General features: G+C 39.2%; 1 protein-coding gene across 3 annotated transcripts in view; it reads left to right on the plus strand.

Moving 5' to 3' along the window:
* Positions 1–24840, plus strand: part of LOC137634088 (solute carrier family 49 member 4 homolog) — a 78774-nt gene extending 53934 nt beyond the window's left edge. For all 3 annotated transcript variants that reach the window (XM_068366307.1, XM_068366306.1, XM_068366305.1), the window contains exons 6-12: positions 64–176; positions 4830–5036; positions 8143–8275; positions 8446–8554; positions 10616–10802; positions 13567–13749; positions 23573–24840. In XM_068366307.1, coding sequence (XP_068222408.1) covers positions 64–176; positions 4830–5036; positions 8143–8275; positions 8446–8554; positions 10616–10802; positions 13567–13749; positions 23573–23715 — 1075 coding nt within the window. In that variant the 3' untranslated portion in view covers positions 23716–24840. The remainder of the gene's footprint in view (positions 1–63; positions 177–4829; positions 5037–8142; positions 8276–8445; positions 8555–10615; positions 10803–13566; positions 13750–23572) is intronic.
* The last annotated feature ends 1071 nt before the right edge of the window (positions 24841–25911 follow it).

Here is a 25911-nt window from a genome sequence, read left to right on the forward strand (position 1 = left end):
GTTTTATCAGTAATCATTTATTTCTAAGGTTGTGGTTGATCATATTATAATTTTATCTTGCAGACTTGCACATGCTGGAGCAATCCTCAATGGATTTGCTGGTATTGCCATTGGTGCTGCTCCATCTATGTTATCATCCAGGTGGTTTCCTCCTAATGAAAGGACAACTGCTACAGGTAGGGAAATTCTTTGATTTATTTTCTGGCTTTGCTTAATTTAGCCTTGGTATTTTAATATTTACTGTTTCAAATGTTCTTAAGGACTACATGTTTTATTGTATTCAAAGTTTTGGATATTGCAAATCAGTTTTTTTTAGATGATTAGGTACATTGGTACCTCATGGTTACAGGCCCCTAAGAAATTTGGCTAAACTACCTAACGATAATGATTTAATGCTGATGATAACAACCTTCAATTAAGGAATCACTAGACCATGGACCCAAACTGCTAAATTTGCTTGAAAGTATAGGGTGAATATTATTAAACAATTTGATTTTGGACAAGTACTGTGTTGTAACAATTTATATTATTGTCACTACAATGTTTGAATAAGTATATAAATATCAAAAGTAAGGTTACTATTAGGAAAGATTGGGTGGATTAGAAATTAGAGTAACCCATGTCAGCAAGTTACAGATTGAGTGTTAGTCATATGTTTTCATTCTGTGTAGAAATTGGTGTTTTTTGTGTCACTTATCTACACAAATCTTAATACAAGTGTGAAACATAATTATTTCCATGCATCTTAGAACTAGATATTAAGTAGAAGTGCTCACTTGATGACTTGCAAATGAAACCCTCACTCCTGTAAATCAGCTGCCTAAAGACACTCTTGCAGCTGAGAAGAGAGTGACAGCCAGGTCATAGCCATGTTGGTTAACTTGGGAAAGAAGGTAAAGAACAGTTTAGATGAAGTTGTCACTGCCACTACGATGTTTCTAGTTTATTATCTAGAGCTCTTATGGGTCCTTTGGGCTTGAAGGGCTGTGTGGTCTCCAAGGACTCTCCAGTGAAAGGCTAGAACAGGGAATCCAACATGTCATAATTACCAAAGAGATATTGTTTCCTCTGCTCTAGAGCCAGTGTATCAATATGCAAAGCGCTGATTCAGTGTATGTAAGGAAGACCCACAAGTTCAGGTTCATTTAAACTTGGCACAGCCCCTCAGTAGGTGAAAATCATCTGCTATGACGGATGCCATATCATGGTTCACATATCTCGTAAAAATAAAAAAGTAACTTACAGTAATACCGTATATACTGTACTTGTGTAACTTGCGATTTCACATTGTTGGACCCCCAAATTTTCACCCACAATAAAAGGATTTTATCATGTATCGTGTGTATCATGTGAATTTGTTTTTTGAGGAAATTTATAATAAACTAACACCTTTTTCTCTACCTCTTTATCCCAAATTCTAGTTTAATACAAATGTTAAAAAAAGGAAAAGATAATGATAGCGCAGTAAAAGTATTGTTAGTAAGCCATACATCTATAAACAACAAAGCGAAAAACTGCTGCTTTGTTATCATGCACCACAATGCTAAAAATTATGAAATTATTGTGCTATCAGCAAAAGGGATGAAACATCCCTAAACTTCTATATACTGTACCATTAAAATCGACAGTAAATAATATATTAGAAAAGAATTTTTACTATAAACTGCATAATTTTATATGGTAAACTAAAGATAAGAGTTCAACTAATAGTTGCCTTTTTTTAGCATTAGGGAAAATTTTTTCATTATTTTGCCTTAATCAACTGATTTGGGAAGTGTATCAGTGGTTTTGATCATCTTACATATATAAACAGTAGAAGAGATGTATATTTGCTGTTTTCACAGGTTGAAGGCCTATCAAGTTGCTACTCATTTTCTTGTCGTTGTACTTGGTGTGTAGAGATACTCCTCATTTAAGGGGAGTAATTCTGCCCCATTGAGGCAATTTTTTGGGTGATTTCAAACAATTTCCTTTTTTGCTTCACAGCGGATTTTTATTACAGTATTTAAAAAGCATTTTGAAGAAAATTTTATTAGTTAAATTTTTATAGAACATTATTTTTTATCAGTCCTCATATTTATTTATATTTCACTTTTAAACAAATTGGCAATGTTTGTAAAGATTTCTATGTTTCCTTTAGGTTTAAAAAAAAATTGTAAATCCCTTCTATAATTTTTTAGAATATGAAATTTCCTATCTTTTCATAAATAAATGCTAAATATTTGATCATAAATAAGAGTAGTTTGAATTTTTCTCTGAAACTTTCATGTTCTGAGATATCAGCTGTCAAAGTTCTTTTTATATAGAAATCATTTGATTAACTTTATTAGGGGGTAGTTTGGGGTTTTATGGGTAATTATATCTCACCACTAGGAATCATAAGGACATAATCATTATATTTCAGGGTTATTTATTAAGCAGTGGTGAGCATCGCCCCTCAAATTCAGAAATATATACGCTACATTTACCAACTGCCTACACATGAGTAATACATTGCTAGCATAATATATTCTTATTTGCCAAAATTTTGAGCAAATTTTACTCTTCAGGCATATTTAGTTGTAGTCTCAGCTATTTTATACATCTTTCAGCATAAATATAACATAGAAATTGTAATTATATAAATGAGCAGACAAAGAAATATTGGCTTCCATTTTCTTTATATTTTGTAGGGATCTGCTGAATATATTTTAGTATGCATAAGTATGAGCTTTTTGGGGTAATTTCCCTCAACACGGGATTATAAGATCATACTCATCATATTATTTACTAAGCAGTCATGAGCCCCTTACCTCAAATCTCAAAATATTTACACTATGTACCCAATGCCCACCCATGAGTAAGACAGTACTAGCATAATATATTCATGTCTGCAAATTTCCTGGACAAATTTTACATTTTAGGTATATTTAGTTACCATCTCTGACACTTTTTGCATTGTTCAGTATAACTATAACGTGAGAATTGTTATTATATAAGTGAACAGACAAAGAAATTTGATAAATACAACTTAGAGAAACACAACATACTCTTTTTCAAGACATGATCGAAAGAAACTACATCCTTTTCAGCCTAGTGGGGAATCTAACGATTAATATCTTTCCCTCAAATTATTGAAGAAAAATCATTCACGTACGCTGATAAGGAAAGGGTTGCATATGCGACCAGATACGCTTATGTAAATACAGTATAAAAAGAGGAAGTACTAGCCATGAAACAAGTTATTTTAATTAAAAAGAACATTTGAAACATGGAAAATAGACTTTCGCCTAGCCAAAAATGCAAAAATGTGTATTTCCAAAATAACGAGCAGCGGTCGAGATTCGCGCCCCTTAACTATCCATTTCGTTTCCAGCAAACCCATCGTTAAGTGAATTTTTCCCATAAAAATACATGGTAAGCCTGTCTAACATTAACTCCTAGTTACCAACTATTTTCTTATTTCAATAAAATTAACAGTATTTACTTGAAATAAATAACTATTAACTGAGCATTATTACATTTAATAACACTAAGTTTAAAAATTAGATTAACATCACTATATTGGTAAGTGTAGTTAGCAAGTCCTTGCTTCATGTCGGTGAAAGAAACGAATAAAAACACGGTATTCGATTTCATCAGCTTATATTCTCTCTCTCTCTCTCTCTCTCTCTCTCTCTCTCTCTCTCTCTCTCTCTCTCTCTCTCTCTCTCTCTCTCTCTCTCTCTCTCTCTCTCTCTCAATAACTGTATTAACTATGCATTATTACTGTACATTTGATAATCCAGACTTTAAGAATGAAATTAATATCACTATATTGTTAATTGTGATGAGATATTCCTTGCTTCATGTCAGTGAAAGAAACTTAAACAAAAACACAGCATTTGATTTCATCAGCTGATTCTCTCTCTCTCTCTCTCTCTCTCTCTCTCTCTCTCTCTCTCTCTCTCTCTCTCTCTCTCTCTCTCTCTCTCTCTCTCTCTCTCTCTCTCTCTCTCTCCAGTTTTCAACAAAATCTGTCTAACCTGTGTTATCATTATTAGAATTTTAACACGAGGTTGTCCCTTTGATTGGTAAGCTTATGATTAATTTTTGTTTTCTCATATCTTTTTTCAGGCAGATTTCCATAGGGTCTTAGTTTTCAATGTCTCCATGATTTTCTGACTTGGCACAACCATATTTACTGTTCTCCTTAACTGATTGTTTGTCTCATCTTTCTTTACGGACCAAACCATTTCAGTCTTTTAGATATCAATCTGTTTTCCATTTGAACTCCACAGTTTGGAGATGTTCAGTCCTTATGTAATGTAGCCTTGAATATCTGTACAACCTTTTCTAGTTACATTTTTTCAGAGTCTGTTGTCTATGAATGGTTTTGTCTCTTACAAAGAGAAGCACAGATCATAAATTTATATAATGTTTACTCATAGGATACAACAATATACCAGTATATGGGCAGTGTCCTATTATCTTATCTAAGCTTCTGCATTTTTTGAATATAATTTTCCCTCTCTTCAACAACCTTATTAATAATTCTCTTAATCCGGGATGTTGCCACAGTAAAAAAAATGTTCCCTCCCCTCTGAAGCCTATCAATTTCATCAGAACTTAATACGCCTCTTTTTCTTCACCTCTAGATCATATGAGCCATGCACTGAAAATCATTTCCTTTGTTAAAAATGTACAATTCTGAATATAATTTTCTGTATAAATATGCTGTATCTTCAATCCTATTTTTCATTTGCAGTCTCTTAAAAAAACTATTTTTTTGACAGTATGTGTAAGTCTGTGCAACCAGTGAAAGATATACAGTATGTAATTTTGTATTTAAGTAAATAAATTCATTACAGGAATCGGATGTACATTTAATCAGCTAGGAAATGCTGGTGGCTTCTTTTTGGGACCGCTATTGATTCGCATACCAAAAAATCACACTGATCCAGGAAATATCACGCTGTCTTATGATCTCATGGAAACAGGAAATCAAACTGTATCTGATATTGATGATGACGATATACAAATTTTACGTCAAGGGATCAGGAACTATATGTTTATATGTAAGTATATTTATCAGGTGAATTTTACCTAACAGGATTTTGGACATTTTTGTTTTGAAGATTCAGTGTAACTGGGTTATACTTATAGGCTCATAACTTATTAATAATGCAAAAGATGCAAGACTTGCCTGTGGCAAACGGTTTTTACTATTTTTTATATATATGTATAAATTTTGATGATTTTACGTATCTGAAATTCCATTTTTATGGAACTGGGAGCCTGTTACATAAGATTGGTAGACATAATACTATTTTTTATAAATTCTATCAAAAAATGCCTATTACTACAAGTTTTATTATTATACTAGCAGTGATACCCGGCGATGCCCGGGTGTAGGATTAAAAAGTAATGTCAGTATAGGCTACAGGTCGACTGTAGTAAGTTATTTTTGTGATGACTCGTTCTGAACCATATGTCTTTTAACTCCTAGATACTCTTACCGCTTAATATTCATTTGTGGAAACTGCAACTGTGAAGACGATATATCTCGTGTTAAGGTGGAGATGATATTTGTAACAATTGTGTTGCCTGACATTCTTTCCACCACAACACAATTTAGGAGGTTCATTCTTCCATTTCAGAGCACCACAGTGATTAAAGTTTTGTGTCATCAAATCAATTTTTATTATCTCATCTGTTTCATACCGATGTCTTGGGTCATAGGTGAAGGTACCATGACGCCATTTTTCTGCATTAAACAGGCATGCTCTAACTTTTTCTTTTCTTCTTCCTGTGTTTGTTGGTTTTACTGAGCAATTATTGTCTGTTTGTTAGGCAGGTTATTCTTTAATTTCTTTTACCTGATTTCTTAGTGCCAATTCTTTGTTGATTATTTTCAAGGCGAGAATTTCTTTGGCCTTCGTCTTCTTCACGCATAGCTGTCATTCTGCTGGCATTAATGCTCCTTCTTTGTGAATTTTTAAGATGGTGAGGGTTCTGCCCATCCCCCAATAGTTCTCTTAAGGGGTACTTAGAGATTTCAGACCACCTCCATTGTCTTTCTTGGAAATTTTTACATAACACGCTCTTAGATTTTACATAGAATCGTATATATTTGAGGTTTAAAGTGGGCGAGGCTCTGCCCTTAATGAGGTACTTAGAGTTTCGGGACCATTCCCATTGACTTCCTCTGAAAATTTTAAATAAGTATACTCTTCAGTTTGTATGTAGAATTGGATAGGCCCATATCTGAAGTTTTAAGAGGGTGGGGGATTTTGCCCCCATAGCTCCCTTAGGGGTACACTTAATGAATCGGACCACTTGCATTATCTTCCTCTGAATATTTTACATAGGAATACACTTTTGGTGTTTATGTAGATTCCCTAATATCTCTCTCTCTCTCTCTCTCTCTCTCTCTCTCTCTCTCTCTCTCTCTCTCTCTCTCTCTCTCTCTCTCTCTCTCTCTCTCTCGCCTACCCACCAACTGAAACACTTACAGTTCTAGTCTGTGTTCATGATTATGTAAGGGTTATTTTAGTGTATTTCTATGTTGGCAAATGTGTTCAAATCTCACACATGGCATTCTCTTGACTTTAAGAGTCTAAAGTGAGACATAGCTGTGTCATTCTTCCCCTGGCCCTCTGACTCCCACCAACAATGCCACCCTAAACACCAGTCATATAAGTTTTTGAAAGCTCTTTTGGGTCAAATTCCATCACACTCTTATATCTAAAATCACACCAAATTATCTCCGTACTATAAATAATTACCTGAAAATGTCTCAGTCCATATAAATAAATCTTATTTTTTTTTTTATATAAAATTCCATATTCCTACATCATTTACTTGCATTTCACAGATATCTTAGGATATTTCCTTGATATCATATCATTGGTCACATTTGTAACCCTGAGAACTATAAATACAATGACACATAATTAAATTTATTTTTTCTTTTATTCTTCATTTTCTCAAGTATCATTTCCTTAAAATAATACCAATTCCATGTCTTAGATATATAATATATTTCATATTAGTATTGACCATTGTTTTCACAAGTAAAATAGCCTACTGTTATATTTCCATTTATTGACGTACGCAGTATTTGCCATGAAAAGTGTGAACTGCGTATTTCATACCAAAAACCAGAATTACCAGAACTCATTTGTCTTCTGAAATAAATATATCATCTCTCTCTCGGGGGCAAAATGTTCTTTTGCGATTCATCATTAGAGAAGTTTTTTGTCTATCATATGTATGCCTTATAATTATACATTATAGTAGATGACTTGTGTCAAAGGATAGAAACCAATATTTTCTTTACATTTCTGTATAGCTTATCTTTTGACGGCAATCACATAATCACTTCATAATGAATATGAAAGTTTTTTTTACTCAGAATCACAGTGCTTTACTATTAAAGTTACTATTAAAGTAAGATATAAAAAAATTCAGAAAAAAAAATTATTTTGTAATAATTTCATAATGATTAAATAGAATTTTTCATATGTTTAGAGTGAAACACTATAGAAAATAAAGCAAATTTATCAAAAATTTAATGTGTAACCAGCAGCAAAACAAATCAACATTGAAATGTAGGTTATTGAAGAGTAAGTGTTCATGTATATCCAGTGGTGACAAATCTTGTATACAGCTACTGAGGGTAGATCCACTGCCTCATAGTGAGGGGTTATGTAAAATTTGAGGTTCACTAGTTGTATTGTGCAATTTTAAAGGTTAACGCAAGTATCTTCAGCACCATGTATCTGCAGGGGCTAAAATTTAGTTTGTACTATACATAGAGTTAATTTGGCATTTATTGTATATATTGTATTTGTAACTATTAATTAATCAGTCCTCTGCTAGCCCTACTTATAGATCACTGGAGCATTGATGAAATATTAGTTTTCAATATAGGAAATTTAATAATTATTGTAATTTTTTTATTCTGAAAACCTGTTAAATAAATTTCATGTGTAACTTGAAATTTACCCATTTCTCTATTCACTTAAGTACTGTATATGGTTTTCTGGGGGGCTATATCGTTAGATCTCATACAAGGTACTCCTTGTGGAAAGTGGTTGTTTAATTTTTTGTTGGTAAAGGTTATTTGTATGTGGATATGTGAAGTTATTTTCAAGATGACTTATCAATTTTTCTTCCCAGCGGCCAGTTTGTGTGCAGCTCTTCTCATTGGTGTCATTGCATACTTTCCAAACAAGCCACCCAAACCACCTTCACTTACATCTTGCATTTCTAATCCTGCTCCTTTGATGGAGGATGTAAAGGCACTTGTTAGGTTGGTGTTTTAATTTTATGTTTTTTATAGAAAAGAGATTGCTGAAAGAATTGACTTATTTTTTTTTTTATAAATGAGTTTGAAAATTATGAAGGATATGATTTTTTGTTACATGTCTGGTTATTTAGTTAAATATTTTTGTGAAAAATTATCTTGTAATTTCTTTATAGCAACAAAAATGTTTGGTTGTTGGTCATCCCATATAGCATAACATTGGGTGTCAATGTGGCTTGGTCAAGTGTCCTGGACATCAATGTTGCACCTTTTGGAATATCGCAGGTTAGTGCCCATAAATTGTACTAAAACTTCTTATTAGCATATTTAAATCCTGAGCTGCATTGCTTTCAGCTTGTTACAAGTATTTTTCCGTAGTTTCCTAGGTTCTTATCTCAACTAGCTTACAAACTTTCCTGCTGTACATCACTTCAGTTTTCTCTTCTCATTTAATAACCAACTACCAACCAACCCTTAAAGAATTTCTTAGTGTCATGTGGTAGTTTTGATAAAGTAATATAGTAAACAGGTTAAATGTAACTAGGTTGAATATTAAAATTCTTTCCTTGTTAAGAAATTGAATTTGTTCCAATATGAATACAATCCCTCGCCCTTTTAAATAGGAGGAAGTCCAGCTCTGCTAACATGGCTAGGAGAAAAACTCCGTATCATGTGTGGAAGAGTAGCGGGAGTGTTAGAGAGAACAAGGGATTAAGTAATTTTCCCGCATGGCCCATATCACCATTCTAGTCCCAGCCATAGCCTCGACTGGTCAAGCCACTTTCAGCGACCTAAGCTAGCCTGTGTTGATTTATTCAGTTCTTTCTCCTTGTTTGTTTGCATTTGTGCAGTTCTTATTTTTGAGTTTTGTGATGCTGTCCTGAGAGATAATGAAGTACCTTGGCCATAATGACCAACGTTGCAAAAATTTCGTGAGTTGCCACGATATTGACCCCTCAGGGTCCACGTGTGCTTCTTCCCTACCAGCTCAGGTTCAAGCTTAGTGTTGGGTACAAGTCCCTATGCACCAATGCATGGAGTTCAAGGTGAGGTAACCCGAGGGTTCCTGTTGGTAACAGGGCCTCCATTTTCTTCTCAGATATGCCCTTCAGCACAAGAGGAGGCCTTCAAGCTGGTCTGGTTGTCCTTCATTCTCAAAGGTAGCTTCCCCAACTCCTGAGTCTTTCCCAGACTCCATCGGAGCTGGTATTATGCAAGGGGAAATGCTAGAAGGGGAACCACCCACTACCAGGAGTGTGGAAGTGAGGAACCGGACTCCTAAGAAAGGCAAAAAGAAAGAGGGTGTTTTTCCAGGGAAGGGGAGGATATACAACTACGACCTCAGCTTCTCAGGTGATGCTGAATGGCACCAGATCCTCCTCCATTCTCCTAAGGGCATAGCGGTTAGAAGGAAGAAGTCCAGGATCAGCGTGTGATCGTCCAGGATCAGCGTGTGATCGGATGCTTCCCTTCCCCCACACACCTCCAGGGAACAGAATAGCGAACCACCTACGCTCACCTAGGAAGACTGATTGGGATACTAGGGCAGCAGAGAGGATTTTTTTCTTCTTAAGAAGAGGAATCCGAGTGTAACTTCCATCACTCCTCTTCCTCTCCCAGTAGAAAGGATCGAATGTCGGGTAGATATTCTATTCATGAAAAGGACGAGACGGGGAAGAGTTCAGATCCAGTGTGAGAAAGCAAATTGAGGGCATAGAAAGCCCCAGTTACTCCTCCAGGCATCGTATCAAACATAATCATAACCCAGGTGTGCAGAGATACATGTTTAAGTCCTTTTTAAGGTTTACTGCCTACCTGTTCCTCCCTCTAAACCCTAGACTGGGACTTTCAGAATGGAGATTTGGGCCACGTGGGGAAGAACAGTCTAATCCCCCTTCTCCCTCACACTCCCACTACTCTTCCCTGTATGATGCATTGTTTTTCTCCCAGCTGGGTCAGCGAAGCTAGACTTGCACCTATTTAAAAGGGTCTCAGGATGGTATAGTTAGGAAAATTACAAATTAATAAAAATTTTGAAGTAACTTGTTATTTATGAAAATCTTTCCAACTGTAGAACAAATCTTAGCTCAAGTCTCATGAACGATTTAATTGTAAACACTCCTACATTCATTCTTTAAGAATTGTTTACTGTAATTTATTATATTACATGTAAATTTGAATACTGGTATTGTTTATTACCTTTAATATTTTCCCATGCATTGCAGCAATACAAGACTTATATGATCATTGTTTGTGTATTTATTGCTCATTTTATTTAGTGTGCTTCGCCAAATATTTGGTCAGTGTAGTTGAAAGGAAGACTTAAATTCCAGTGTTTCTTTTCAGGATGAAGCCAGTATGATGGGTATGTATGTTACCTTTGGTGGTGTTGTGATGGCACTCATTGCTGCCAGAATCTCTGATCTCCTCTTTGGTTATATGAAACTAACCATTATATTTTTGATGGTTATAGCAACTGGAGGCTTCACTTGGTTTTTGCTTATTATGAATGAGTGTCTACCGTATAACAAAGGTAAGATATTGCCAAGTTTTCAATTCATACGGTATACAGCAGTTGTAACTATCATTTTGTTGTTTATTTTAGTTTGTTAATTTATGATTAATCTGTGTCGAGAATACTTTATACTGTTAGATTATGATATGAGGGCAGTCATAAGAATAATTGCTTCTAAAGTGGTATTACTATTTGTATCAGTAAATCTCTTATAAGAACTTTCAAAGATAAGAACTTGTATATGGAATAAATATATATTTTAGATAAGTGCAAAACAGAATACAAATGAATTAGCTTAACGGGTTCATAAGTTAATTGTACTGAACTTGAGCATTTTTCACTCTATCTTAAGAATCCACTCTAGGAACAAAATTCTTTCCTATGTTGGAGGCTTGACCAGATAATGCTAAGTACACAGTTCTGAGCCACTAATGCTCTATGTACTTACAAAATAAAGCACTGATATTTTATATCCCAAAATTAAAGTGCTTGTAAGGCTAGTCTAGGTTTTCAGAATTTGTCAAAATTTATCTGGAACCAGTTGTGAGTGAGTGCCATCATCCTCAAATATGATACAATAAAGGTATTACATATTTTGCCTTCATTTACCAAATAGAGACAGACTGTGAATACTGAAAATATTTGAATAGTTGATTTGGTTTTTCATCCCTTAGAATTTGTTATCCTTAAACAATTGCTTTGGTCAGAAAGATGAAGACCGATATGGAATTACATTTATAAAGTTCCTTGGCAAGGCACAGCCTTGATACTAACAGTTATCATGACCACCATTTTACCATTGACAGTTGGCATTAACAACCTGATTAAAAATTTTTGGAATCTTAGAAAGTTTGCTGAATATAACACTATTAATTTCTAGAAAAAAAAACTTGTATCTATTATCCTTGTAATTTCTTATGTGATATGACATGCTTAAGCAATTAGTCTCAATGTGATTAGACAGAATACTCTATATTTTTAGCTATTATACTTGCGATAATCTAAATGACAGTAAAACTATTAGCTTTTAGTATCTCTCTTAGTTTGTTTGTCATATCCTAATCATGTTTATGAATCACTTGCCATTTATGTTTCTTTGCCTCGAAGCTGTGTCAACATTTACCCTATAGTAAAAACTTCCTATTCTCTCTACTTGCAAAAATGCCTCCCTTTGGGAATCACTCCATCTGGCAGTTGATGGTAAATAACGAGTCGATGATACAACACATTACTGCCTACCTTTTGGAGTCGTTGACTGGTGTCTATATTATCATTATTATTATCATTAGCTAAAATACAACCATAGGTGGAAAAGAAGGATGATATAAGCCGAAGGGCTCCAACAGGGAAAAGTAGCCCAGTGAGGAAAGGAAATAAACAAACTACAAAAGAAGTAATGAACAATTAAAATAAAATATTTTAAGAACAGTAACAAAATTAAAATAAATGTTTCATATATAATATATATATATATATATATATATATATATATATATATCTCTCTTTTATTTGGGAAAAAAGTGAAAAAATAAATACCATAATAAGTAGATAAAGATACAGAACTGTAAGGATTTTTTCACTAAAGTGTCCACTGCACTTATATCCTAAGAATCCCCCATAGTAAAAAACTCTTAAAACATCTGATCACAAGCTTGAAATCTGTACATGCCACATCCATAGTATACCACAACCTTGAAATCTTTACACAACGTCCCCACGAACTACGCACCATCACCTGTGTTAAATAATACAACTAAGGCCAATTTTCAAGGGGATTTTTTAACACTTGGATGGCTTCTTATCACGGGGTTTACCTTCAGGAGCAGTGTCATGAAGTTCAAGTTTCATCGTCTAGTAGATGTAGACACAAATCAAAAGTTATACCCAACACAGATAATTCCCTTTCTTCTTTCCCTATTATTGCTTGCCCTCGCCTAGACTCTGTTCAATACTCAGTAAATACCACCAGAATTTGTATAACTATATGTGGTAATAAAAGTCAACACTATCAGTGAGATCAAACTTAGCACTTTCAAATTCCTCCACAGTGCCCTGCTGGCAATAATTCTCTCTCTCTCTCTCTCTTTTTTTTTTTCTTTTTTTAAACCTGACCTTCCAGCACTTGTCCCCCGAGAGTCTTGCCTGCAAGCAAAGTAGGTGTTCAGCCCAGGTGTGTGGATGAGCGGGGTAGCCGGCTAACCCCCACCCCTCCCATTAACCACTAACTAGCGGTTGGTGTAGTTATCCCTCGCTTAAAGTCTTATGGTTCGTCTTTCAGCTACGCCAAAACTAATATCCCTATAATTAGCTCCAAGTTTGTATCATTAGGAAAAATACAAAATAACTTCCAAATTTGTCATATTCTTGGCTGTGCCCTTGTAGTGATAATTATCAAAGCATTGAGAAAGCTTTTTATTTTGTACTAAAGTAGTATAGTGCTTCATGAATAACTTGATTAAAGTTAGTGATGGCCATAGAGTTAATAATCTATCCAATATGATGCAGTGAAAGTTTAAGTAATAAGATAACCTTGAAAGGGAAAATCATTGTTGTCCAATTTATAGGAATTGTTTTGTCTAGTTACTGTAACATGCCTAGACTAAATTGAAAATATCTTTAAATGGGTATTAGCACTTCAGTTGCACTGATATTCAAGTGGATAAAGATAATTTGTTAATTATCTTTTGATGTGAACAAATAAAGTATTGAAAAGTGTAAGGTTGAATGAAATCATTGCATATTTTCTGACATTTACCATTAATAGTTCTTTTCTCAATTCCAGTGCACTTGTTCGTTAGTGTGATAATAGGGTCATCTTTCAATTATGCCTGCTCGCCTCTTTTCTTCGAGTTAGCAGTGGAGTTGGCATATCCTGTATCAGAGGGTGTTGTTGGAGGATTTCTTACCTTATGCTGGAATGTAATTGGTGTCATATTCCTGTTAACAATGCAGATGCCTATGGAGAGTAAGTATTGAGGTTTACAGTACAGTACTAGTTTTTCAATGTCATTTAAAACTCTTTAGAATTACTGTTAGTTGTAGCTTAAATATTGATTGATACAATTTTATCAGACATCAGTAGCACCTTAGTTAATGAGTTTAATTTGTTCTGGGAGCAAGCTCGCAACATAAAATGCTCGTGTTCTAAAACATTTTTTCCTATAAAAAATAAATAAATTCACTCGGTGTTCGAGTCTATGATTACACATAAACTTTCATTCGTTTCTACATGAATACAAGCCCTCATCCTTTGATAGGAGTATACATTCAGCTTGGCTGGAATTTTGGCTGTTAGAATTTATAGTGATGTATTGGTAGGGACTGAGGGTGGCTGGCATCCCCCCCACCCCCTAGCACTCAGTATTCAATATCTCTTTAGCCGCCAGAGAATACAGACGTCGTATTGGCATTGTCAACTGGCTGTTTTAATTTTTTCTTGTTTATAGCCAGCAGTTTGTTGTGTGCAAGGAAGCTTAAGGAAAGCTAAAGGGTTTGTAGAATACCCAATAATTGTAGCTGATTGATTTTCTGCATAACCTGCTGATATTCACTTTGTTCCTGTTAACAGCATTCCTGGCTGTTTATTCCTTATCAAATATGTAGCAGTGATGACGATGGCATTGTAACCTAGGAATGAAACATCATTGCACACCACCCTTCATTTTCCCCTTTTTGAATGATTAATCTTTTTGGACCGATTGATAGGAGTTACATTAAGTGATTTCTAATGTTTCTCTCCCCATGGGAGAGAGTGTTGCTCAATCCTTCACCGAGGACGAGGAAGGAGACTGCGAGATTATGCACTGTAGTGGTTTGCAGACTGCGACTGGACATAGCACGCAGGCTACCAATTATAAGAATGCTGACCACACTCAACAAAAATGCTGTGGATTATTATTATTATTATTACTAGCTAAGCTACAACCTTAGTTGGAAAAGCAAGATGCTATAAGCCCAAGGGCGCCAACAGGGAAAAATAGCCCAGTGAGTAAAGGAAATAAGGAAATAAATAAACGATATAAGAAGTAATGAAAATTAAAATAAAATACTTTAAAAACATTAACAACATTGAAACAAATTTAATTTATAAACTATAAAAGGACTTGTGCAAACCTGTTCAAGATGAAAAACATTTGCTGCGAGTTTGAACTTTTGAAGTTCAACTGATTCAACTACCCAATTAGGAAGATCATTCAACAACTTGGTCACAGCTGGAATAAAACTTCTAGAGTACTGTGTAGTATTGAGCCTCATGATAAAGAAGGCCTGACTATTAGAAGGGAAGATCTGAATGTAAAGGATGGTCAGAATTATAAAACGACAGTGCCAAAGGTTAAAATCTAGATCAGGAATAAGAAATTTAATAGACCGTAAGTTTCTGTCCAACAAATTAAGATGAGAATCAGCAGCTGAAGACCAGACAGGAGAAAAAAACTCGAAACAAGGTAGAATGAAAGAATTAAAACACTTCTTCAGAATAGATTGATAAACAAAAATCTTAAAAGACTTTCTCAATAAGCCAATGTTTTGTGCAATTGAAGAAGACACAGACCTAATGTGTTTCTCAAAAGTAAATTTGATGTCTAGAATCACACACAAAATTTCAAGTCATACAAAGTTAAAGAAACATTATCAATGCTGAGATCCGGATGTTGAGGAGCCACAGTCCTTGAGCTATTTACAATCATAGGATTCAACTTCATACCCCCTAATTTGCACCATGTACTAATTTTAGCTAGATCTCTATTAAGGGATTCACCAACCCCAGATCTACATTCAGGAGATGGAATTGATGCAAAGAGAGTAGCATCATCTGCTTATGCAACAAGCTTGTTTTCTAGACCAAACCACGTCATGCGTATATAGTATGAAAAGTAATTGGATAAGAACACTACCCTGAGGAACACCAGATATCACATTCCTACACTCACTATGGTCCCCATCAACAACAACTCTTTGCAATCTATTATTTAAAACTTCAATAATGATGCTAAGAAACGACCCACAAACTCAGTTGTTTGAGTTTGAAAACAAGGGCCTCATGATTAACACGATAAAGGCAGCACTAAAATCAAGGCCAATCATACGAACTTCCTGACCACAATCAAGGGATTTCTGTACAGCATTGGAGATTGTAAGAAGGGTATCACATGCTCCAGGCCTTTACGAAAACCAAATTGCAAACTAGAGAACAGATGATTACCTTCAACAAACCTATGAAGACGTTTTGCCAAAAGACATACAAAAACTTTAGATAATGTGGGAGTTATGGAAATCGGGCATTGATCAGTTGGACTTTAGCTACCACAAACACATTTACATAGTGGAGTAACATTACTAATTCTCCAATAAGTGCTAAAAGCTCCTCTTCCTAACTTTCGCAAAATAACAGATAACTTTGGAGCTAAAAAATTTGCAGTCTTTATAAAAAGCAAAGGAAAAATACTGTTTAAATCTACATCTCCATGAACATCAAGGTCCATCAACAGAGCTTTAATTTCACGAGATCAAAAAGCTAAACTAGTTAGTTTAGCCTCAGGAAAACAGGAATGAGGAAGTTCGAGATTCTCATTACTTTGCTTGCTGTCAAACACATCTGCCAAAAGGGGTTGCCTTTTCCTTTGGATAGTGAGTGACAGAGCCATCTGGTTTAAGTAAAGGAGGAACTGTTGCATCTACACCAAAGAGTGCAGATTTAAGGGTAGTCCACCACTTATGCTCCTGGGTTGCACCAGAAAAGGTTTCTTTTATGGTTAAATTGTATTCTCTCTCAGTTGAAGCATAAGCTCTCTGAGCAAAAGCTCTAAGCCGAGTATAGTTATTCCACGTCAAATCTGATCTATTACCCTTCCAAAGATGATAGGCCTCCTGCTTCTCCCAATAAGCACGTCTACAATCATCATTGAACCATGGTTTGTCCTTCACTCGAGAAGGGATACGCCTATCAATTATGTTGACTAGATTCTCATTCAAAGGGACAACAGGATCAACAGTACTATATAATTGTGACCAATTCAAGCGCATAAGATCATGCATAATCCTATTTCACTCTGCTTGAGATTTCAAAACACGGGGAGCTGTGCGTTCAGTCTCATGGCAAAGAGGTCTATCACCGGCGAGCCCCACTTCAGAATGAGGGACTTGGCCACTTCTGGGTGCAGGGACCACTTGACCCGTCATGCTGAGGCCTTAGGCCAGGACGTTTCTCTTCCCCGGAATGAACCTGGCTGAGATTTTGATTTGCTCTACTTCGGCCCATTCTAGGAACTCCATCGTGAGACTGCACAGTTCCTTCGACTTCAGTCCTCCTTGCTTTTTCACGTACGCCACCACCGTGGCGTTGTTGCACATCAGCGCCACGGTGTTTCCCCGGAGCAGTTGGACGAACTCTAGGCACGCTCTTTGTACTGCCATCATCTCTAGCACGTTTATGTGCCGGCTCTTCTCCTCGCCTTCCCATTTTCCTTTTGCTGTCTTGTCGAGGAGATGGGCACCCCAACCCTCCTTGGATGCGTCCGTGAACAGAAGCATCTCCGAAGGGTCGGCTTGGAAGGGCATTCCTTTGATGGTGTTCAATCTGACGTACCACCACTCCAGGACTTCCTTCGTCTCCGGGGACACCGGGACTATCTTGTGCGGGGAGTCCCCCTGGCTCCAAAGCTCCTTCAGGTTCCACTGCACTCCCCTGAGTTTGACCCTCCCCTGGGGGACTAACTTCTCAAACGACACGAGGTGGCCTATCAATCTCAGCCAGTCCTTGGCTCTCCTGGGCTGGCCCGACAGGAAGGGCCGGAGGATCTGTTCCAGGTTGTCCAGTCTCTCCACGAAAGGGAAGGCTCTCGCCAACCGGGAATCTAGGACCATTCCGAGGTAGGTCTTCCTGGTGTAGGGTATCAGCTGGGACTTTTGCAGGTTGATGATGATACCCAAGACATTGCAGAACTGCAGGAGCTTCGCGCCTTACTCCCTCAGTACTTCCTCTGAGGCTGAAAGCAACAACCAGTCGTCTAGGTACCAACTCAAGGCGGATGCCTTGTTCGTGTGCCCAGGCTGAAACTGTTGCGAAGATTCTCGTGAAGACCTGAGGAGCTGTCGACAGTCCGAAGCAGAGGGACTTGAACTGCAATGTTTGAGTACCCCATTTCACACTTAGGAACTTCCTGCTGGAGGGATGGACAGGGACCTGGAAGTAGGTGTCCTTGAGGTCTATGGACATCATGAAGTCCTCCCTCAAGGCCGCTAGGACCGACTTTGGGGTGTCCATCTTGAAGTCGGTCTTGCACACAAACTTGTTGAGGGCTGAGAGGTTTATGACCGGTCTCCAGCCCCCTGTCGCTTTCTCCACCAGGAAGAGTCTGCTGTAGAACCCCGGATCTGGGTTCTTGACTAGTTCCACTGCACCCTTCGCCAGCATTGCCGAGACTGCTTCCTGCAACGTTGCTACTCTCAAGGGGTCCTTGGGTGCCAACCACTCCGCCTGTTGATCTGGGATCAGAGGTGGGGGTTCCGCTAGGAAGGGCAACCTGTACCCCTCCTTTAGTACAACTACGGTCCACGGATCCGCTCCGTGGTCTCGCCATGCTTGCCAAGATCGTTTGAGGCATACCCCCACCTGAGGCATCGGCAGGAGCAGGGGGCCTCTCTTCCTACCTCCTTCGAGAGGCGCGGCCTGAACGCCCTCTCCTGTAGCCCAAATAGGAAGGCCTGAAGGCTGACTGTGAAGTCGGAGCTCCTTGACGGGTGGGCTGCGAAGGCTGGGGCCAGGCCGTAGTTGAGGGGTCCCTTGTGGGTTGGCTAGGTGAAGCGCGGGGAGGGAGAGACGTCGGAGGATGGTCTTCTATGGGCAGGTCTTCTTGTTGGAGGGGTTTGGGTTCTCCCGCATCCTTGAGCTTCCTGACCCTCTCTACTGTCTCCTCCACTGCCTGCAGAGGGAACACTGACTCACCCCACACGGGTAAGTTCCTAAGGCCCCTCGCTTCCCTGTCCGGGAGCCTCCTGACCAATTTGCTGAGGACCGTGTCCCTCTTGCGAAGGACCCAATTGGCCGCCTGTGAGAGGGACTGGTAGGACAGGAATTTGAGGGCCTTACCTCCTGAGCTAATCAGCTCCTTCAGTAATGTTTGGTTCTCCGGAACCGAGAGGTGGTGAGAGGCCTGAAAACCTACCAGGGTGCAGGCCCACCAATCTAGCCACGACGAGACGTAGACCAGATCCATTGCCAAACCCTCCATCATGGAGGTCTCCGACGGGGGGAAGCAAACTGGGGCGGCGGTAGCTCTCTCTTCTGCGGCGCGGCCCCCTGACCTAGGATGGCGACTGCAGGTTCTACAGTACAGGGACTGGCACGGCGCCCTTCAGGGAGGTAGAACCTCTTCTGGGTCTTGAGGCCCTGGAGGCGCTCTGACTCTTGGGGGCGTCTACATAGCTGGCCACTATCCTGTCAATATGAGCCATGCCCAGTCTAACGTCTCTCGTCAGGGGAAGCGCCAGTGAGGGCTTCTGCTGCACGGGGGTATCAACCAACCTGCTGAGGCCCAAGAGCCAGTCTTCGTCTTTGGCCGGCTTCGGCTCGTCCAGTCTGTGGTGCTGTCTAAGGATAGCATCACCTTCCTGTATGCCGAGACCTCGGCCGCTGAGCCCTCCGCGCCGTCTCCTAGGACCTCCGTCGAATGTTCTTATGCCTGAAAAGAGTCACCCCCGACGGAGGGTGCCGCTTGAGGAGGAGGCATCTTCTTGTCGCGGCATACCCTCGGCAGTTCTGGATGGAGGACGGGCATCGCCGCTGGGACGGAGGCCTCCGTCCTGGGCTTGTCTCTCCCCACGGAGGACCAGGCTACTATGGGCTTCCTCATGTCTGATGAATGTCTCTCGCGTTCCTGCTGGCTCGTCGAAGACTTAGAGGCTGGGACACGGCTGCCAGGCCAAAGGGGCGACTCTCTCCGCTGGGCGGATGGAGCCAGAACCTTCGCGGACTTATGCCTGTCTCCTGGGGCCTGAAGTGGGGACTCTCTTCACCGCTCAGGCCTACTGCAGGGAACGTACTTCGTTGTGGGAGAACGAGCCCTTGGGAGCCAGCCAGAGGTACCCGGAACTGCTGAAGATCCCAGGAGTTGGCTGCGCGGAATGGCGACACGCACCCATTCTTCTCTAGGGGAGCAACTCCTTCTGTACTTCTTCCTGGGGGATCTAGCGTGCCTCCTGACGTGTCGAGATCTTGTGCGGGAATGGGACCCCCTCCTGTGGGACCTATCTCGTCTTCTCCTTTGGTCCCCCGGGGCTTCTTCCTCCGAGGAGTAAGAGTAAGCCTCAACCGAGGAGCCCGACGACCTGTAGGACCGCACTGAAGGTTCCGAGTCATCCCGCGTCGCTGGTGGTTCCAAATGACGATCCGTAGGCGACGAGGGCTCCATGAAGATGGGCGGGAGCGTTGCTGAAGGCGCTGGGGGAGAGCGAGGCAACTTCTTGCTGGGGAACCAGGCGTCGAACTGTTCCTCCATCCTCATGGGCGATCTGAACGGTGTCCTTGGCGGCGCCCACGTGAGGGGATCCGACGGCGGCGAGTCCTCTCTCTCGGCGTCTCCCCCGGCTGTAGACGTACCTGAAATACAGGCCCATGAAGCGGGGCGAAGAGGCTGCAGCAGCCTTCCCCCACATAGGATCGTCGGAAGAGACGGGCCCTGCTGGCACCAGGACTCCGTCCTCCGAACACACTCCCCTCCCTCCCTCAGGCCCCCCACTTGCCTGGACTGACAAAACATCCCCACTTTTAGGTATCTCAGACTCCTGGGGAAGAGCAATAGGCCTCTTCCCCGCAACTGACTTACCTCCTCCCCTACTCTGGGTAGGGGAAGGCGGCTGAGAAGCCCTATCCGACGAAGCACCGGGGGAAGTGGCGAGGAGACGCTCAGCTTCCTAGGTGACCTCTAGGACGCCTTCTTCTTCTAGGTGCCGTATCGCACCCACTGCACCTCATTCCAGGACTCGCACTCTGGACACGTGGCCGTCGGGGAACACACGCTGCTCCTACACGACGAACACAAGGAGTGCGGGTCGACTTCAGGCTTTGACAGAAAAGAGCCACACGATTTTCCAGCCATAGGCCTGGGACAACAACGAGGATGCTCTATCACGCACTAGTAAGGCACCACGAGACACAGGAACACAGAGGGAAAGGATAAGGAAAGAGCACAATGGGACCACGTGAGACACAAAGGGTCGCACTGGATAAGGAGAGCGCGTCGAGGTGTTAACACGACGCGACCAGAACTCGAGACCTGAGCAAGCATGCTCTTTGACCCTGGGTCGCCTCATGGCTCGTATCACTCCGCCAGAGGTTACCCCGCATAGGAAACGGGAGTAGGGTAAACTACACAAAATTCTGGTCGGTTGGGAGGAGATCCCAGATACTCCTAAGAAAGTAGTTCGAGGTAAGTACTCCGTGTTGGAACAAACTTTTTTTTTGTAATTGCTCTACCACTCCAAAATGTAATAAAACAATTGTATTAAACAACTTGAAATGTATTGAAATTCTGCGTAAATATAATTGAAAACAAAAAGAATGACTGACATCAAAGAAACACTGCTAAATATCCAGGTAGCAACTCTCGATTAGTTCCACATAGCCTCTTATTTCTGACTTTTGCAGAACGCCACAGACGTTCAAAATGTTGGGTATGGACTCCACTGTCAGGACCCACATCATTGTGGCTGTGATTTACTGTCTGATGCTGGTATTTCGACACTCTTTGAAGATGTTGATCCTGAATTGTACGATATGTATGCCATTCATCAGTAAATGTTGTTGTCCAGGGACATATGTATTTATTGAGAGGAATTGGAGCACTTGCTGAGCAATCTGTAACAGCTAACATGAAAACTTTGTTTTCAATGCAGGTTCCTCCAAACACCCACTGTTGTGGAAGAATTCGACCCTTCTACTCCAACCCTTAACATCCCTGAGGAGACCCTCTGCACTCTGCTTGAAATATGTACTAGGAAGGCCCCTTTTATCACACACAGGGGTCACATGTATATAACAGAAGGATGGTGTAGCGATGGGCTCTCCCCTGGGTGTGCTCTTTACCAACTTTTGTATGGGAGTTGTTGAAGAGAGTTTTCTCATGAATACTTCGTCTAGACGTGTACGTGAAATACATAGATGATATTTTTGTCATGGCCCATTCTACCCAGGATATCGAGACTCTCCGCAGGACGTTTGAGGAATGCAGCTGCTTGAGGTTTACTGTCAAACATAGCAAAGATGGATGGCTGCCCCTTCCTGGATGTTCTCATCTCTCCTAACCCTACTGGATTTGATACTAGTGTGTACATTAAGCCAACTAACCTCGGCTTATGCTTAAATGGAGATAGTAAATGACCGGCCACGTACAAGGCTCCACTATCAAAGCCTATGTCCGCAGAGCCCTCTCCCACTGTTCCTCTTGGGCTGCCACACACCAAGAACTAGACAGAGTCGCCCAGGTCCTGGTGAACAATGGCTACTCTAACAGACAAGTTAGCCGTGAAATCAAGCTAGCCATGGACACCTGGTACCAGGGTGAACAACTGACTGCGAACACCACAACTACCATCAACCTTTACAATAAAGGGTTTATGCATTGGGATTACCAGAAGGATGAAAAGACCATGAGACATAATAAAGAGTCATGTCTCCCCTGTGGATAAAAACACGGAGGTCAAGCTGACCATTTATTATCAAACTAACAAGACGAGGTCTCTCATCATGAGGAACAACTCAGTCCTGCCGACTCAGGACATGCTTAGAGAGACCAACGTGGTCTATTCCTACTTATGCCCCGTTCCAAGATGCTCTGGACGTTATACATAGGAATGACCACCATCCGTCTGTCAAAGAGACTGTCCTGTCATGTTCAACAAGGTGCAATAAAAGCTCATGCCCTTCACGTCCACAACATCATCATCAAACATGAGGAAATAATTAAGAACACCAAGATCATCGGCCTTGCTCCAGATAGCAAGAGACTTCGCATACTTGAAGCTTTTCTTGTACAGAGAGAAAAACCAACTCTTAACACTACACAGGAAATGTTCCTCCTCCCATCCTATCGAAGAAACAACACAAGGAAAAGTAACCCAACCAACCATGACATCTCCAACCAACAAAAGTGAACTGATCAAGAGATAACCAACCCCAACAGTTTTGATCAGTGACAGGATAGTCTGCCTAGCCTACATACCCTCTCGGCAAGCACTCCCACCAATCAGTGGACAAGATAGCAACTCATCCCCCTATGAGTGGAGTGGGAAGGCTTAGCCAATGAGGATCAGCCATTCTATTCACTGCACCCACAACGCCTGAGGCAGCCAATGTAAAATCACTGCCTCTCTTCCTAAGCCAGATTTGCCGTATATAAGGACGTAGCTTTCAGTTTCCAACACTCAAGCCTGAGGAAGGGAGACAGCACTCCCAAACCGCGTAGCTTGTTCACTGTATTCTTTTACCCAAATTATTCCTGAATTTGACTACCTGCCATGAAGGATGACATTTGCTCAGTTACTGGCTGTATGCAGTAATCCTGAAAAGAAGATAATAAGAGCCATTGAGAAGAAGTAGTATAAGATCAGTGCAAATGAGGCAGCCATTATTTTCAACAAATATTATTATTAACAATATTATTAATACTACTAGTAGTAGTAATAATATATCAATAATAATTTAAATATTATTATAAATAAAAGTATTACTTTATACAAAGTTTTAATTGTTTATTTTTTTTAGGCAGATACTGATTACATGTCTATTTCAGGTGTGTTATGGATGGATTACATATTGGCTATCCAGGGCCTTGTTGTTGTACTCTTGATGATACTAGTAAAAGAAGAATATCGTCGGACATCCATTGATAAAGTACCAGAAACTCAAACCACAGAAAACACTAGCGAAGCTTAACGTTGATGTTCTTTATTACATGAAATATTTCTCATCATTCTGATCGTTTATACCAAAGACTGATCTTAAGTGCTTGTTATATTTTTTAATCCAAGTTCAAGTAGTATGCTAGAAACTCATTTATAACTTTTCTTATGCGAGTGTAACCTTATCAAAACTAACTTGGTGAGCAAGGAAACATTGCTAAAATATATTTGACAAGTGCAGTTCAGTACTGAACAGTAATGAATTTAATTATTGCCAGCAATTCAGGTGAACATACATTATGGGAATCTATTTTTAGAACTTTTATAATCTCAATGATAAGTTTACACAATTTCAATACAAATAAAATATATTTTATACTGTAGGTGTTTGTTCTGGTCTTAAAATGTTAAAGTAGAGTAGTGTTTCCTATCTACTGTAAGTTCAACCTTATTTGTATAATGGGGAGGAAATTCATCTTAAAGTTAATTCCAAGCCTCATTGTTAATTGTTTAAAATCTATTCACTTTGCCCATCTTGCCTTTGTTTGAATGAAGCTCACTAAATTTGTCCTTCATTTTGTCTTCTGGTGTCAATGTTCCTTTATTGATTTTTGTTTTTAAAGGTAAATACATTGTATTTATAAATTATAGGTTATGAATTACTTTTTAAACTTTCATTGTAAATCAACTAATAAATTAATGCTGGACATGAATTACTCTTTGCAAAGGAATCATTTTTTTTTTTTACACTTGAAAAAGTGAAACAATTATATTACATCCATTGCACTGTGAATGAGTCACGACTCTGTATTTATTTTGATACTTGTATATAAATATTTATAAATGTATATATAAATATTTTTGAATAGCATGGAGATCTTATGTAAATTATGTTTGAATTTTGTATTCAAATAGAATGTTAGGATTTTTATGAAATCTCAAATCTTAATTGCTTTCTTTACTTTGTAAAGAGTTTGGTGCATTGTATTCGAATTTCAGTTTTGTAGTTTAGTCTCTTAATTTTAAAGCATTGTTTTATGTCATTTGTCTATCTGTATTGTGTGAATTTAATGAATCTTTAATTGTGATATATAGTTAACAGAAATTTAAAGAGAACTACAAAATTCTATTATTTGAAATAAATAAAAGCTGAATTTATTGGACTTTGTTTCATTGTAGTTCTTTTCATATGATTTTGATATTAGCTATGGAATAGTAGCCATAAAACAAAATAGTGAGAGAATTTTAAATCTTCCATTCTAGAAGTTACACAATTACAAGATTTGGGTATTTTATAATGGGCTATGAAAGGGGGCTCAGTTATGAAAGAGCTCTTAACAGACTTCCATAATGATTTAATTTTATTTAAAGATAACACCAAAGAAATAAATGATTAGCTGAACTACTGCATCATGTGGATTAGGAAACATTTTTTGAATTGCCAAGTATTTAGATGTGTGCATTTGCCCTATTCAATTTGATAAAAATATTATCAGGGGTTTTTAAATGACATTTGGTGGTAATTTATAGTAATTTGTATTTTCCCTAACTATATGGACCCAAGTTCTTTACTAAGGAATAGATGTCAGTAAAGCTGGAAGGCTGTTAAAACTTTTAACGAGGTGTCAACAATCAACTGGTAGTTCCCGGTTGGCAGAAGAGAAACGCACCCTCCACACTCTCAAACCACTTTGATTGCAAATGGAATTATGGGGGTAGGTGTTTGCGGGTAAATTTGTGTGAAAAACTTTGGTTTGTATTAACATCATCATCTCCTCCAACGCCTATTGACGCAAAGGGTCTCGGTTAGATTCCACCAGTTGTCTCTATCTTAAACTTTTAAATCAATACTTTGCCATTCAACATCTACTTCGTGGTTCAGTCCTCAGCCATATGGGCCTGGGTTTTCTCCAATTCTTCTAGTGCCTTGTTGAAAGTTTGGTGAACGAATCCCTCTTGAGGAGTGCGAAGAGCGTGCCCAAACCATAGCCATCTGCCCCTCACCATGATCTCATCGACATAGCAGTCAAGTAATCTCTCAGTTTCATTTCTAATCCTGTTCTGCGCATTCAACTCCCAATATTCTTCTCAGGACTTTGTTCTCAAATCTATAAAACCTGTTGGATAGTGTTTCCTTGTCATACCACGACTCATCCATATAATAACACCGATCTCGCTAAACTGATATATAGCCTGATTTTTATCTGCAATTTCAGGCGATTTGATTTAC

The sequence above is a fragment of the Palaemon carinicauda genome, chromosome 44 (assembly GCF_036898095.1).
Source record: "Palaemon carinicauda isolate YSFRI2023 chromosome 44, ASM3689809v2, whole genome shotgun sequence".
Taxonomy (NCBI): domain Eukaryota; kingdom Metazoa; phylum Arthropoda; class Malacostraca; order Decapoda; family Palaemonidae; genus Palaemon; species Palaemon carinicauda.